Source organism: Colletotrichum tamarilloi (assembly GCF_030869305.1).
Source record: "Colletotrichum tamarilloi strain Tom-12 chromosome Unknown Scaffold_77.1, whole genome shotgun sequence".
Classification (NCBI taxonomy): domain Eukaryota; kingdom Fungi; phylum Ascomycota; class Sordariomycetes; order Glomerellales; family Glomerellaceae; genus Colletotrichum; species Colletotrichum tamarilloi.
This window is the reverse complement of record NW_026849460.1, coordinates 35,096-50,534: the sequence shown is the minus strand read 5'-3', so window position 1 is coordinate 50,534 and position 15,439 is coordinate 35,096. Positions and strand designations below refer to the sequence as shown.

At 51.5% G+C, this 15,439-nt stretch overlaps 6 protein-coding genes across 6 annotated transcripts; 3 read left to right on the top strand and 3 right to left on the bottom strand.

The window, feature by feature from the left end:
* Positions 1-1,301: 1,301 nt before the first annotated feature.
* CTAM01_12469 (uncharacterized protein) lies at positions 1,302-2,075 on the bottom strand (the record flags this gene model as incomplete). Its single annotated transcript, XM_060528475.1, has 3 exons — positions 1,302-1,602; positions 1,656-2,016; positions 2,072-2,075. 3 exons carry the CDS (start codon positions 2,073-2,075, stop codon positions 1,302-1,304), a joined length of 666 nt encoding a protein of 221 aa, XP_060376864.1.
* A 608-nt stretch (positions 2,076-2,683) lies between these two features.
* Positions 2,684-3,403, bottom strand: CTAM01_12468 (uncharacterized protein; the record flags this gene model as incomplete). The annotated part of the gene is made up of 1 exon (XM_060528474.1): positions 2,684-3,403. One exon carries the CDS (start codon positions 3,401-3,403, stop codon positions 2,684-2,686), a length of 720 nt encoding a protein of 239 aa, XP_060376863.1.
* A 711-nt stretch (positions 3,404-4,114) lies between these two features.
* On the top strand, positions 4,115-4,489 carry CTAM01_12467 (uncharacterized protein; the record flags this gene model as incomplete). The annotated part of the gene is made up of 1 exon (XM_060528473.1): positions 4,115-4,489. A coding segment is annotated over one exon (375 nt), but the record flags the coding sequence as incomplete, so codon positions are not given.
* A 2,429-nt stretch (positions 4,490-6,918) lies between these two features.
* CTAM01_12466 (uncharacterized protein) lies at positions 6,919-7,750 on the bottom strand (the record flags this gene model as incomplete). The annotated part of the gene is made up of 2 exons (XM_060528472.1): positions 6,919-7,208; positions 7,672-7,750. 2 exons carry the CDS (start codon positions 7,748-7,750, stop codon positions 6,919-6,921), a joined length of 369 nt encoding a protein of 122 aa, XP_060376861.1.
* A 1,586-nt stretch (positions 7,751-9,336) lies between these two features.
* CTAM01_12465 (uncharacterized protein) lies at positions 9,337-9,537 on the top strand (the record flags this gene model as incomplete). Its single annotated transcript, XM_060528471.1, has 1 exon — positions 9,337-9,537. One exon carries the CDS (start codon positions 9,337-9,339, stop codon positions 9,535-9,537), a length of 201 nt encoding a protein of 66 aa, XP_060376860.1.
* A 3,435-nt stretch (positions 9,538-12,972) lies between these two features.
* Positions 12,973-15,018, top strand: CTAM01_12464 (uncharacterized protein; the record flags this gene model as incomplete). Its single annotated transcript, XM_060528470.1, has 5 exons — positions 12,973-13,488; positions 13,549-13,716; positions 13,793-13,878; positions 13,940-14,023; positions 14,076-15,018. 5 exons carry the CDS (start codon positions 12,973-12,975, stop codon positions 15,016-15,018), a joined length of 1,797 nt encoding a protein of 598 aa, XP_060376859.1.
* Between the last annotated feature and the right edge of the window lie 421 nt (positions 15,019-15,439).

Here is a 15,439-nt window from a genome sequence, read left to right as displayed (position 1 = left end):
GTGTCTACGTCTGTGATTGAGTGAGGAAGAAGTCCCAATTGAGGACCTATTGTGTATACGAAAGACATCCTAATAGCCGAAGATCTTCATTCGCAGATCATGTATCCGGCTGGAACCTTTTACAGATGTAGAAATTTATCTATCCGTGTTCACTGTTTCTTCGGACGAAAGTCACGATGCTTACACTTCAGAAAATGGTTGGCAGGAACATGTAGGTTGATATACCCTGGAGCACCATGTACACCGTAAGTCCTCTTCTACAATCTTGATCTAATCAAGATATCAACCAGAAGTGTTGGGCTCGTCATACAGGCCAGATATGGAACGAAAGACTGTAACTGCGTCCACGCCTCTTCTTGCCGTCCTTCGTTGCAGAGGGAGGGAGCTCCACCCTTCAACATATCTCGTCCAACCTACCTGTAGAGTCTCATCATCTCGAACGACAAATACCAGCAGTGATCATGCCCGTCAATTGAATAGCAGAGCTCGACAATGGCGGACGCCGAATTCTCTTCCAAGAAGTGAAGCCGTAGCGGAGCATAAACGACACTCGTCCCGCACGCAAGCTCGAACCAATTATGAACAGGAACCATCGAAAAACCCACCGCGATGCCTGCGAAACATCCTGCAGGTGCCAGGACCTCTGCGCCCACATGGCAGTTTGATCGACCCGCTCAGACAAGCCTCATGATTGTGGATAATACTCTTTGGCAAGGGATTGAAAGAAGGAAAAGCTTACGCATACGACCACGGGATATCGGCATCGAGTCAGTTACAGTCGCAAAACAAAACAAAACATTGCTGGTGCTCTGAATGTGAAGCGTTTCAGTGGCCGTGGTTGTGAACGGGTATAAGAAATTATCATTTGATTCGAGATGATGCTAAGCTGACCACACGAGCCCTCCCGCTTTCCGGGGCCAGTTCTTCAAAGAACATTTCCCCCGGGGCCCAAGAGAAACAGGCCGCTTCTGTTACGCAGCTGTGTGAGACTGGGGGTCTCCTGCCATCGGCCTGTTTCCACCCCTTCAAACTCGCCCTTTTTGATTGCGTGGTTTCACTGTCAAGAACCAGGACCACCAATGCTGATTGTGTCCGACGACAGAACCCTCCATTGTTTCCAGCCGTACGCCTAATCAATGACCAAAGAAAAAAAAAGAAGAGCAACAAGTATTGCCTGGGAACAAGTATGTGTGAATATCCAAACACCAATGCCGTGAAATATGTGAACGCCGTCTCGTTAAGCCGTTGAGAGATAGTGATGAAGAGTGATGCCGCACAACATGTCTACTGAAGTCGCACTCTCATGTCCGCTCGTTGACAACCCACTTCTTCTTCTCCTTGGGGGGCTTCTCATCGTATACGGCAGGCGGCGGGCCGGGCATGAACTGGCCGGGGGAGTTGACGATACCAGCTTGGTTGACATTGACACCAGAACCGGCAATGATGCCGCTAGGTCCCTTGTGTGCGTGCTTGCCGAGCTCGTACATGCGGTCCTTACGGCGGAGGTAGCGTCGGCGCCAGATGCAGGCGCCAACCCAAATACCAGCAATGGCGACAACGAGGATGACAAGCATGACGACCCATCTCCAGTGATTAGAGAGCCTATATTGGAAGGTTAGCGATAGCGGGGCATGGAAGGCTAGGAATATTCTCACCAATCGCCGCCATTTCCACTGTTGGAGGATCCTTTTGAAGCTCCGCTTGTTGAGGAAGATCCTGCCGAGGACGAGGATGCAGTCGCAGCACCGCCCGTGACGGAATTACAGAATGAAGTGTACCATCCTTGGATACTGCTGAAGCCAGCGTCGTCGCATCCAGCAGCGGGGCAGACACCGCCGGCGGCTGTTGAGAAGGCTTGCAGAACACCCTGACTACAGAAACACCTGTCGTAGGTATTGGCATCTGCCGCCGCGACAGCAGGAGGAACACAGGCGCCGTTGGCGTCGTATAGGGGGCCACAGTTCACAGCGCACGCGGGCAACTGCGCAAAGGGCATAATCGTTGTTGAAAGGCCAGCTGCATCATGTTTAGTTAGGGATTTATCGTCCAAGATTGCGGAATTGTCACTTACACATCTTGACGGTGTTGGCGATTTGCTGAAGAGTAAGGGAACGGATGGAGCGTTGGAGATGGAAAAAGAAGAAGGAATTCGGAGAGAAGTAGGCAACTTGTCAGTCGTTGCGGCCAAAAACAAGTCGTTGGAATGCGGAGACGTTGAAAGCAATCGATGGTAGGTATTCCCTCCTTATTGCGGTGGTCCAAGACACGTCGGGTGGCACGAGTGCGAAATTGAGCCACAATCCAGCGAGTCAAGCCCAGAAGATTGGCGGCCGGAGAGGAATGCGATGCACAGTTGGCAGCGGTGAATTCGCAGATTGAATTTGGTCACAGCAAAAAAAATCCCGAGTTGTGAATAATGCCGTTGGCGGATATGCACGTCAGCGTGTGGTTTTCGTCCCAAGTCGGTCGAGGTTGAGCCAGGTCCAGCTGCCGTCCCAGGTTCTGCCGCACAGATTGCTTCAAACGTCGTAATGTGCGTTTCGATGCACGAAAGCCAAGTTCTGAAAATTTCCGGAAGAGATTCCGGAAGAGATTCCGTGCGGATGGAAGTCCTTCTGATGATTTTTCGTGTTCCGGTTTGTGACGTCGAGGAAGCGTGGATTCTGACAATTGCGGGTGTTTATCACCAGCGCTCGGTCGGCTCGGGCTTCGGAGGATGGAGCGTAGGTGTTTGGAGGAAGCGAGATTCTCGTATACGTAGGACGGGTCCTGGGAAGCGGCGTTTCAGTGGACTTTGATCTGGACCCTTCGTCGATTGTACGTCGGTCGGCCAGGGGCGAGGTGGTACAAGCGAGTGACGATAATCGGGAAGCGAACGTCGAGTGCGTGAAGCTTGACGATGTCGGTCAGCACGGCTGATACTGGATTCGAGGCTTCTCCTTGTTGCAGTGACGAAGCGAGTGTGTGGGGAGATGGAGGAGAGAAGGGAAGAGGACGGGAGAGGAGAAGGAGACTGAAGCCGGGTTGGCTGTGGTTTGTTCAATTGTGTCGGATATTTGGCGAAAGTGAAGGTGACGAACAGGAAAAGGAAGTGGAAGGGAGGAAAGGTGGTGAGAAGGAGACAAGATGAGGGAAACGGATGATTGATGACGGGACTGAATTTGGATGGCAGAGCCGATGGAACATGGGCAATTGGGAGAAATCGACAGGGCGAAAAAGCAAGAAATGCGCGGTAAGACACCCGACCAAGGACGGGCGATGGATCGATGGGATGGTACGACCCAGGGGCGGTACCTTCGTTGCCACCACTTTCAAGGTGTGTGCGCAAGTACATTTCCCGGCCTGTCCTGGCCTGCCGACGCAGAAGCGCCAGCCCCAGCAAACGGCTAAACAGCGCCTGCATCCCCCCATCCTCCATTCATCCATCGTACACGGCACCACCATTTCTGCATCTCAGCATTCACTATGTATGTAGCACAGCACGACACTCCCGACAACGAACACAAACTTGGCACTAGCCACAGTGACAACACACACTGTCGACGGGCCCAAGAGGGGAAACACTAACGATCACCGGGGCCTTGCTACGCTGAAAGCATGGGAAGCGCTGCGGGAACGACGGGCTCCTCATCAACTCGACGGACCAGTGGCCACTGGCTGGGTCAGAAACTGGGTCCGGGGTTCCAGCTTGACCAGCGTTTCCCCTCTAGCGAGCTGCGAAGAGCAGTCCGGTCCCTGATCGAGGGCGGGACAAGGATTGCTGCATCTTCAGGTTTAGGTTATGGCTCCCCTCCTCTACCGGGTTCCGTATTCTGTACGGAGTACCGTGTTCATGGGAGCCCGAATGGTGGAATCTGCATTGGGAATTGTCCCGCCGTAGCTCGGAAGGCTCGGTCACAACTGCAGTCTTTTTCTTCTCTTCAACTTGTTGTCAGCGGTCCTCGGACTCTATCTTGCTCTGGTCGCAATTCTCGCTCTCACGTATCCAGACATCGTTTTGCTGACACTTATGCAGCCTGCTGCACGCAACACGGGAGTCCGTGATGCTCGTCAACTCACTGGCCCTGCCGCGTATGTCTCTGACTGATTGGCCCCATTGGCCCCCAATATCAATGATGGAAGAGCACAAACCGGGCGGTGCAGCGCCAGCGAGCTAAAGAGTCGAGCTACCCGGGCCGGCCGAGCGAGCTGGGCACATCTCTACGGCAGAGCCAGCCATCTGAGAAAAGGACGAGGCTTGGCTATCGAAGACACCATCACGGCACCTCTGCGGCACAGGGCGTTCTCATGGCTTGCTGTCCTGTCAACTGCGTTCCCTGCCACCAGACCCTTCTTTGTGGTTGCAAAGACGCGGACAATACCTTGCTCGACACAATCTAGGTGTCTAGGAAGGGAACAAAGGTCCCGGTCAACAAAGGTGTCGCGCGTGTTGCACGAGGCGTCAATAACAAAAGCTGAAAAGGTGCGCCAACCTCCAGCTCCTACCTAGCTGCTCTCAGCGCTGTCAACCGTTATAGCGTTTAGCTCTCCGTTTTGGTTTCCTTCTCTCCGTCTCTTACTCGAGACAATAGACTCCATAGTGACAAGACGGAAGGACGGAAAGAGTCAAATGGTGCAGGGGGTGGCTGGGTTACGCGTGAGGAGGGGCGCGCTATGCCCATCTAGTCATTCGTTTTCCAATCTTTCTGCAGGAATTTTGTGGAGGAAAGCTCGTCAGGGACGAAGTGGACTGGTCGAGAACAAATGAATTGGGAACTCTGCAGAAAGCGGGAGCGGGAAGTCAGAGAGTGATTGATTGACTGGGCGAGGACTGAGAGAAGACTTCGAGAGAGGGTCTTCCTGGGACCCAAACAGTCGTTTCTCTGTCTCACCGGCCCTGCATCCAGCGATCAGCGCATGCTGCAAACACTTCTCAGTCAATCATTCAGTGACATTCTCGTCGCTGTGTTGCAGTTGTCTTCCGCTCTTCGTCTCCTTTCCCTTGCTGCCCCCTTGCAAATAAACAAATTCATCGCCCCTTGAAGCCCCTTCTCCACCCTCCAACTACCGCACACATTTATTCATACAGTGTTGTCCCTGGTGCCGTCCACGCCGTCCTCCCTGCCGGAACACTCAAAAGAACACTGAAACTGAGGCGCAAAAGGGGTGGGCTCTTGACCCTCTCTCGACAGAGAACGAAGGAGTATACACGTGGAGAAGGGGGCCGATGATGGAAGACGAAGCGAAGCGATCTCAACGCAAAACATGGGCAGTTAGTGCACATCATAGAGAGATCTGTTACCTCGAAGGATTTTCCCTTCCCTCCACTGTAGACTCGATGGTCGCGCTAGGTTTGGCTCGCTTTGAGGGGGCTTGAACCTGGGGAACACAAGCAACCGCGAACACTAAACAGAAAACTCATTTGTGTGTGAAACCAAAAACAGTGCCCATCGTCCGCTGCCAATTAATTTCGGTCAAAGCTTACTGAGGATGGCGGCCTTCTGATTTGGAGTGTTTGACGTCATGTAGGTTGTCCGTCTCATTTCTGCTTTTATGCTTATGCTTTTTGCTGTCCCTAGCCGGCAGGGAAGGGTGAACATAGGCTAGCCTGGACCAGTAAAGCAATTCAGATGTTTGAGACGATTGAGACTCTTGAGAGTCAGGTGAGAGGTAAGGTGAACTAGATTGAGAATGAGAGTGAGAGTGAGAATGAGCCTAAGCAAATCTGTGCAGAGGGTGAGAGGGTACGTATCTTGCTGACTTTATCTCGTCGACTTGTGCCGCTGACATAAGTCGAGCTGTCAACAAGCGAGCATGGGAGAATAGGGAAATTGAACCCCGGACAAAGGGACGCCCATCCCCAAAAATAATTCGGCTCTCAGTCAGCTTACGACCACCGCTGCAACTCTTCAATCTCGCCAAAAGTCCAAACTTGATACTCAAACTCCAGACTATCGAATTCACAAGTCACACACACACATACACACGCATCGGGACATCACGCACACCGTCAGGGTTGCCCGGGTATTCACTCAACTACAATCCTCCCCAACATTCCGTATCTTCTTTCCAGCCTCTCTCAAGAGAGTTCTCAAGTGCTTCCTAAGCCTCTTGGCCGCCTGCTTGCAGCCCGCGGGGGACAGCGGCAAGTGACTGTGCAACTTGCATGACGTCTCCATCTGTGCTTTGGGTCCTTGGGAGGCCTTGCCAAGCTGCGCCGTTGGGCTCGGCACGCTTGCCCGGATGCGTCCGAGAGAACGAGTGCCGAATAGGGCCAACAGCCAAGAGATGGGCCAGGCAGGGGAAGAACCGAAAAAAGCAAATACGAAGATTCCCTTGGCACTTTGCGTTCGCGGGTCCCGAAGAAGAGAATTAGGTACCAAGGCTTCGGAACTCTGTCTTCAATGTTCGTTGTTGGGGGCGATGTCAGATTTACATGTTCGGACGGAGTAGTAGGTATTATGAGGACTTGTTGCTCAACAGCAACTTTACGCTGCATCGAGTCGGGGCTGATGGCACTAATCAAAGCGCGCCATTCTCAGCCACCTTAGCCCCAATCTCTCAGAGTTCCTCATCAGCCTCATGAAACTTTAGCCCGAATCCACTGGCTTCTTCCCAAGCCACATCCCAACTTCATCGCCAAGCCATGACACCAAGTCAGTCATAGCCCTCTGCGTCTTCTGACATTGTGCGCACGGATTCTGGACCCCTTCATCTCCACGATGATGCGCGGGGTAGAGAATCGAGAGGCTCTTCCGATTAGGCACGGGAGAAGATGTTGATTGCAAAGTGCATCTAAGTCTATCTTTGAAGTGCAAAGTGGTGACAGAAGAGAACATAGGCGACGTTAATCCAATAACGAGACTTTTCTAACGAAAACGAACTAGAACAGTCCCTTAACTAGACTAAGATCTCTTGAAGGACCATGCAGTAGGTACTTCAGCGCGGCTGCTGCTGCTGCTGCTGCTGCGGCCGGGATGAGGCGTACGTCGCCGATGCCCCGGGCCCCTGACGTCCGTCAGCCTGCCCCGCCGCCGATCCGTCCGCCGACACCGCGGCGATGTTGTGGTATGGCTCCTGATGGAACGGCTGCGTTAGCCACATACCCATCGGACTGTCGTGAGCCTCCATGGTCGTTGTTGTTGTCTGGCTCCTGCCGAGCGATCGGTCAACCGGGACGGTGCTAGACGAGGAGGAGCTCTGCCCGTTGGGTGCCCTGGTGCCGGAGCCTGGCCGGTAGTGGATTCAGTTAGCTATGGTCTCTTAGTTTTGAGGGTCGGGGAGATTCTACTCTTAGACTTCGAGGAAGACTGCTTGGAGGTATGCTTGCCCATCTTGTCTTTCGTAAGGTATCTGAAAGATACCCTTGTTTGAGAATAGCTGAATACCTTGAACTAGGTATTGCTGATTCTTGTTGAGTGTCTGAAGGTAAGAGTATGAGTATCGATCTGCAGTTATTGCTTGGGAAGATGATGATCCAAGTGATGTCTATGATGTCTCTCCATCTTCCGATCACCAACTCGTGAGATTCGAGCCCCTCTTTATACTCCTTTCTCGCCCGCATGAATCTCCTTCCCATCGTCAGCTCAATCCACCGCTCACTTCTATCCATGACAACAAAATTCACCGACAAGATACTCAAAAAAAAGTCACGTCTAGCCAAGGCCTCGATACGCCACCGGTGGCACATACTTTCTCGAGGAGGCTGCCCGACGAATCCAAGGAACCGCTTCAGTATCGCAACACCGCATGGCTTCTTGTGCGGCCCCATGAAAAGTGTCAAGTGTACGAGCACAAGTACGACTTGTGATGTTGCACTGCACTAGTGGTTTCCATGCTAGTTTTTCCCTTCCCCTCGCAGTACGGCAGGCTATTGCGTAAGGACTGCATATCAACATGTGACTGCTAGAAAAGCGAAGAACTTAGAGGTTGACTTGGAAGTTGAGTCTTCTCTTTAGGTGATGTTCATAGGGTATGTTTCGTCTAGAGAGCAAGATAGATCGTTTCCTCCTCTTGAGCAGAAGATCTCTTTCTCCGTGGGAAAGTGCTCCCGAATCTTCGTAAAAGGCACCACCCGTCTACAAAAATGTCAACATCTTCGGAGCATCAAAGCCTTGCCCCTCACACCTGGCTCCCGTGGGACTCTTCCCACGTTGTAATGTCTCAGCATCACCTGCAAAGACAACCCGGCACGCACCCACCTATCGGGCCCCTCCTCTTCGAGAAACAGGATCCTCGCGCGCACGAAGCATTCGAGCCCGAACAGCTGTCCGAAGTACAGTTCTCGCTCCTCCTCCCGCTGAAGACGCACGCGCGGCATAGTGCAGCTGCGCATCGACGCCGTCGAACATTGACAAGAAGGAAATATTGGTCTCGTTCTCCGTCCGAGACCTGCGCTCGGAGCTACATGTACCTTTGCGCACCCGGGGAGGGGCAAGGGGAATTGGGAAGCTCGGGCAGACCTGCATTTCGACCAACATCTTGGAACCAGTTGTTTGACTTTCGGAAGGATACGCGATTCGATGGAACAAGGGCTGTTGTAGACTCGTGGTGCCGTGTTGCTATGTCCGGAAGCCGGTGCCCGGGGTCGACCTAATCTGTCCCGCGGCTAGCTACATTTCTGTGTCCGACATGGATTGCATGGTTTGGGTCCGGGTACGAAGGGCGATTGCATCGATATGATGATCTATCAATTCTGCCCGGTCTATTACCTGCCGTGCCTCTACAGTTGTTACCTTCATAGGCTTGCGATTCCGCGGGATGCCATGAATAGTGTGCGCAGTGTTCACGTAAATCCAACGCTGTTCGTAGAACAGCCAAGGCTGTGAACAGTATACACACCAGGGAAACGCTGCGAGATACAAAGTCTATATATCTCGAAACAGTTACGCTTGGCAGAAGAATTCTATTGCCTCCCCCTGACGATCATTCTGACGTGTCTGGAAGTTCAACTGTGGCCCCCATCGATACACTAGAATAGTGACACCTTGGCAGAGCGACGTGGGACGACAGCACTCGAGTCAATAAACTTCAGGCGCGAAAGGCATCGAACTTCCAGCTGAGCGACGTGCCAGGAACGCGAGCGTCATCTCGGCCGGAAGATCGTGATTCACCACGAAGCGGCACGGAAAGTTTCGGTATCCCACCTTCCATGTCGTGACACCTTCAATCTTCCATCTGTCGAGACAGTAGACACTCCGTCTGTCCAATCGGGGAGACCGAAAATGGTCTGAGCAGTAGGAGACACATGATTAGCCTTATTGGAAAAACAAAAACAAACGGCTCAACAGAGACCATCGTCGATTGCCCATTCTCTTTCCCTTTCTCTGCCCGAAGCCCCAGACCTTGCCCTGAGACATGAGGTCCTTCAGCGTCGTACACAACATACAGGTGCGACCAAGCTTCAAGCCAAGCATCATCCGTCGGACCGTCAGACCACTGCCCACCAAGCCACAACTACACAACGCAGCAAAGAGAAGCAAGGAGGGGATCAAGCCTCTTTCTCGCAAGATAACTCCAAGGGCAACCGAAGGAGTTCTCGTGTACCCGTTCTGCTAAGCTCTCCACGGAAGAAGTTCTGGAAGGAAACCGTTCAGCCCCTCAGGGGTCGGTGCCACGTGCTCGTACGACTGCGGCCACATGGTTTTGAAGACACGAAGAATCCGTGGCAGGCGAAATGTGGCGCTCGTCGGCCTGAGAGAATGGTAAGTGAGGCATCCCGAAGACGGCACAGGCTAACAGCCACAACAGTCGATTCAGAGACATTCGGGAAGCGAGCTGGAGAGTAAGCGTTTAACATTTGCTTGTGCCTCGCTAGAGAAGCTTTTACCGGAATCTTCGATTCATTGGAACTTTTGATCTGGGGGAGAAAGAGATTATCGCGACGAAGATGGTTCAGCTCCTGCGATGAACCGAAGTTTGGGCTTGATGAAATGCAACTTCTAGCGAAAATCGAACGGTCTATGTAAAGAGGATCGGGTTCAAGATTTTGTCAATGATTGCCGACTGCCTCGACACGGACTGCCTCCTTTATTTTGACGATTGCTTCTTCTAGTCTGGCTAGTATGGTCCGGGGCTGCAGAAGAGTAATGAGCTGTCTAAAGTACCTAACATTTACAACTTGCAGTCATGCACCGGTATCTGATCCCCTTTCGGACTCTGAGAGACTTTTACACCCAAAGTTGTAATCTCACGACAACGGCATGTGACAGGATATAGATACGAAACTTGTGGATGTTCCTAGCAATCTGAGCCTATGAAGGCCACGACTATAAAAAACGTCACTTGCTGTCTGCAATATTATCCCAGGTGTCTTTACGGAGAACTCCAAGAGTTTCAAACTATCACAGGAACAAATGGCCTGATGGTGCTCCCAAGGGGTAACTGTTTTATGGTTAGATACGATTTGCAGTACCTTTGAATCCACCAACAGACCCTGATGGAGCTTACAGCAAGCGCAACTTGGCATATTCTGCATCAAATCACCAAGGCCCAGGAACAGTTACTGTTGATATACTGGGGCATTCAAATGACTCTGTTTTGAAACGAGAATGCTTGTCACGAGAAAAATCAATCCTCCTCAATATTCTCAATCGGTCCAACAACGGAGGAAGCATGGTGCAATGAGCCAACGTTGGGAGCAGCCAAGAAGCCATGACATTTGGCTCCATAGAGTCAAGGTGAATGTATACTTTCGACTTCACGTTAGGCTCCTTTGTGAGTAGGTACCTAGGATCGACAAAATGTACTGGATATGAACCTGTAGCATCACGTCTTGAAGACAGATAGACTTGGATGTTCTTCAGGCGCTCAATCAAGACATTTACTGGAACCTGACGCTCAAATCATCTTTAGACTAGGCCTGGATATCTGTAATCAGGAGAGGCATTGGCGATGCTTAGATGCCTTTCGTATGTGGCGCTGTCATAGCTGCCGGTCTTACAGCATGGCTTGAGGCGTATCATTGTTCGGAACATCACAACACCATGAGGATCGGCGACGAATAGCGTGGCAAAGATACGCAACGTAGTACTTTCCACTGATGCCACCCCTGCGCCATCATTGAATATTACCGGCCCGAGGCCCTTTGTGGTCAGTCGAACGGCGAACTAGAATTGCGCTTGAGCCGCGAACTTTCGACTGGTATTGTTTATCTGCGCAGCCGGCTGCTACAATGACAGACGATTGGCCGGTTTCTTGGCATTTGGAACGGTCAACGGATGCTTGGGTGCCGTCTTTGTTCGAAGAGGCGTCGGCAGTAGAACGCATGGTGGCGCAGGTTAGTTTCCCTTCCTGTCAAACCTTGCGAGAGAAGGGTCCTGGGCCAAAACAGGACACCATTTCGTCGTCTTTGGGCAAAATTGAAGGTACTTGAGGCCTCAATTAAGTCACCAAGCGTTGAAGGAGATTTGGTCACATGAAGCCATCTTGAAGTCTTCGCAGAATCATGCAGGGCTTCTTGCTGTGGTCTAGACTGGGATCCGAGCTGACAGCGACGATCGTAATCGTTATCCAGATGCACGGGCTCTTGAAATGCCGATTCCAAGGTGAGGAATGGTTTACCGGATCTAAGAAATAAGACATGACACTCGAGACTAGTGACACTGAGTGACTTGGCACGATTGAATTTGATGACTTCTATGGAATCATTTTTTGTATCGACCGGGGGAGACAGCCGCATGCCCGGGATCTGCCCAAGCCTGTGCATCTTGCAAGGGCCCCTGAATGCTCTGGGGTCCCAAGTCTCTGGATTTGGGATGAACTTGAATCTGGTTGCATCGGCTTGCTCTAGCGCTCTGGGCCCGATTTCTACGAGATGAGTATTCTGAATCATGACTGTGCGGCATGAGTTGATGATAAGAGACTTGATCCCATGTGCGAGGAATACATTCATCTATGCGTAAGTTTGGAGTTCTTGACTTACATCTGCTTTCTCTATACGTGCAACCACGTGGTTCCGTCATCCACACACGAGCGCGAAAGGGCTTGAGGGCCTCTAAGCCAGCCGGGACTGCATAGGAGGATAGCGATCCCATTTCATATTTGTTCATTCGTCTGCGTAAATGCCGTGTCTCAAAGAGGCTGACGGTGCCAACCGGTCGTTGAGAAAAGTTGGAGCTTTAAGGAAAGATCAACAGACGTCTATTGCCGTCAATCCCAACGCTAATGCACATTCAGCAGGTCGAGGACGTAGCCATCCCAATGAAGTAAGCAAGTATGCATGCCGTTTGGATGAGGGGATCTCGTGGGGCTTCGAGCAGGCTGTTTGACTCGGACTTCTCAGACTAAGTCATTGTTAAGTACTAAGATTCCAAAACTTGACGCATGCAAGGCACCCCATCTCGCTTTTCCTGGGTGAGATTGAGTCGTGAAGATCGCAAAATCCAAGACAAAACGGTACTCCTCTGATTGGGCCATCTCTCATCTAGCGCGGGCTAGTCGCAACGTCTAGCGAACTCGGTCTGGTCCGGGGGCACTGGAGCACAGACGGTATCGAAAGATCGACAAGATGAAGAAGAGAAGCAAAGAAGACGGGGAGGAACAGAGGCAGCCCGAGTTGAGGCGAACACCCTGCTTTTCATGGGTTGCGGGCCTGCCAATGTACCAAACAAGGTATTCGCCATAGCTGAGGGACGCCACAATGCGAGGGGGACAGCACGGAACAATGGGATTCGCTGCCTCGGAGGGACTGAGCATCTGTATCACATTGATATTATCGCCAAGCACGCTATCCCACGGCTGGATCTAGCGATCTAAGATGGGCGATCCCCATACTTCTCAGGTGCCAATGCTGTCGTTTGTGAAGCGTTGACGAGGTCTTACGGCGGCAAAAACTTTGTCTTGCAACCCACATCCACGAAAATGCTGTTGTCTTGAAAAGTGCGGCTGCCCCCTGCCCCAGTCCGTATCTGAACTTCAAGAAGATCACGACTACCCCCCTCTCCCTTGCCTTCTTCATGCAACGTACAGACACTACGACATACCACCTTAACAATGGATCCAGCAGCATTGGCCGGCCTCACGATCTACAACTTCCCACCCATGCCGCCAAAATGGGATAGAATTGGCATATTTTACATCACATTCTGCGCAACATGGACAGCCATCGTTTTTGCGGGTATGGCTTTCCTCTGGGCTAACCGAAGAAACCCCATCTTGAGACTTCGCGGCCTGCCTCTGGCCTTTGGGTCCATTATCTTTCTGCACTTGTATTGGTGCATGGCTCAGATTACATACCCGATCGGCGGAACGATGCCCGTGGTCATTGCGTACGACGTTCAGTACTTTGTGATGGGTATCTGGTTTCCGCTCGGTATTGCGTGCTTCCACGCCTCTAACAGCAGGTTTCTACACGTTGCGAAGTTGCAGAGGCTTCACTTCACTGGCACTGGCGCTGGTAGTATCCGAAGAGGATGCAATGGTTCGAAGACGTCGTGGCTTTGTCGCTTTAGGAATATGGACTATGGGAGGAGAATCCTGATTTTCATCGGTATCGGTGCGATATTTCAGGTATGTTGGATGATAGAACTCAAAAGCCCTATTCAACTGAACGATATTGACACTCTCAAGTGCCTACTCACAACCGGCATGTGGGTTGCCTGCAAGAAATATCACCCTACCTTCGGCATCCCCGGCACAGAGATCCGCGGAGACAACATAGTAGAGCAGTTGATTGACCTGGGCCGCGGATGGGAGTGGTGGCCAACCCTCCTTTGGCAGTTCATTTGGACTTGGATTGTATGACTTTCTCCTTCCATACTTTGATTCATAACCCTCAGCTCCGCGTGATACACTGATAGCTGACTGCCTAAAGGTTGCGCCGACACTCATCTGGCGGGCATGGAGTATTCGAGATACAATGGGATGGCGAACTCAGACCATCGGTTGCTGCCTTTCAGGGTGCGTTACAATTCCTAGCCGTCTTCGCGTTCGAACTTTGCTGACAGCATTGACTTCCAAGTCTTCATGCAACACCGATGTTTCTCATTGCATCATATGTACCAGCCTTTAACACCATCAACATGTACTTCCCTCCAAGCCAATGGTTGGTAACCCTACTACTCCAAAGCCTTGTAGTTGCTGATGCAAGGACCTAGGATTCATCTCTCAACCATGATGTTTGAGATTTTCACGATTTTTGTCCCACTCTTCCAAATCATTCGACTCCGCATCCTCCTTAGGAACGTCACGGAAGCCAACGCAAAATGGGAGACTGAATCACAGACAACACTCAGGGCGTCGACTGTAACGTCGTTCCATGGCAAGAAACACCCAGTCTCTTCCAGCCAAGCTGAAAAGGGGCAGCCGATTGTCTGCCAAACGGATTCCGCCGACATTGGTACAGATATTGATAGTCGTCTATTGACAATGACCGCACTCGATCACGCTTTAAGGGAGAATCAGGGCGCGTTGCAGGAGTTTTCTGCCCTCAGCGACTTCTCCGGCGAGAACATTGCCTTCCTCGCTCGCGTCTCCGAATGGAAGTCGAGATCCTGGCCGAATGCCATTTCGGATTCGGAATCTCGCGAGTCTCTCGCTCAAGAAGAGAAACTTGATGCATACAATCTCGCCCTCCAGATTTACGCCGACTTCATCTCTCTGGAGCATGCTGATTTCCCTCTGAACCTTCCATCACAGGATATGAAGCAGCTGTTCCGGGTATTTGACAAGCCTGCCCGCATCTTGTTTGGGGAAGACGCTTCTGTCAACACTGCTGTCCCCTTCGATGACGCTTACCTTAGATCACGCACAGGGTCAAGCTCGGGAAGCAGCGGTGATATCCGGCATCAAGCTCGCTACACCGGTGATATCCCCGCGGGATTCAGCTCTACGGTGTTTGATAGCGCACAACACCACATCAAGTATCTTGTGTTGACAAACACCTGGCCCAAGTTTGTCCGGGAGATGCACTCCAGGCGACGGTCCAGCGAGACCAGCCGGAGTGTTATGACAGCCGAGACAACAAAATCCGAGTCTTCTCTTCTGACCAAAGTCTCGAGTAGTGTCTCGAGCCTTCTGAGATCTGTCAAGGCTATTTAGGATTGGGCTTGCCCGAATCTTCTTGGCTGTGAAGGCGACGTAACATGACGCCTTCTCGAGGCCATCTTCTTTTCACACTACGTCACAGACGGTAGCCAAACACTTTTCTTTCGCTTCAATATTTAACTCAATACCCGGTTGAAGAGATTCAACCAACATACTATAGTACTAGTACCATTCTTCATGTCTCTCACCCAGTCCATAGTTGGCAGTCAGCTACCAAATCACTACTGTGTCATCTCAATTTTGGCCTTAACTTTGTCTACCATTATGTGGAGAATTGTCTGTTGGTAACTCGAGTTTAAGCTTGCAAGACGGCTGAAGCTGTTCGAATTTACTGAGAGCAAGCTAGACCTTTGACCCTCGTGCTTAGGGTCAGCGAGGGTCCAAGTACTCTAAAGATCTCCAAGCAATCATAATC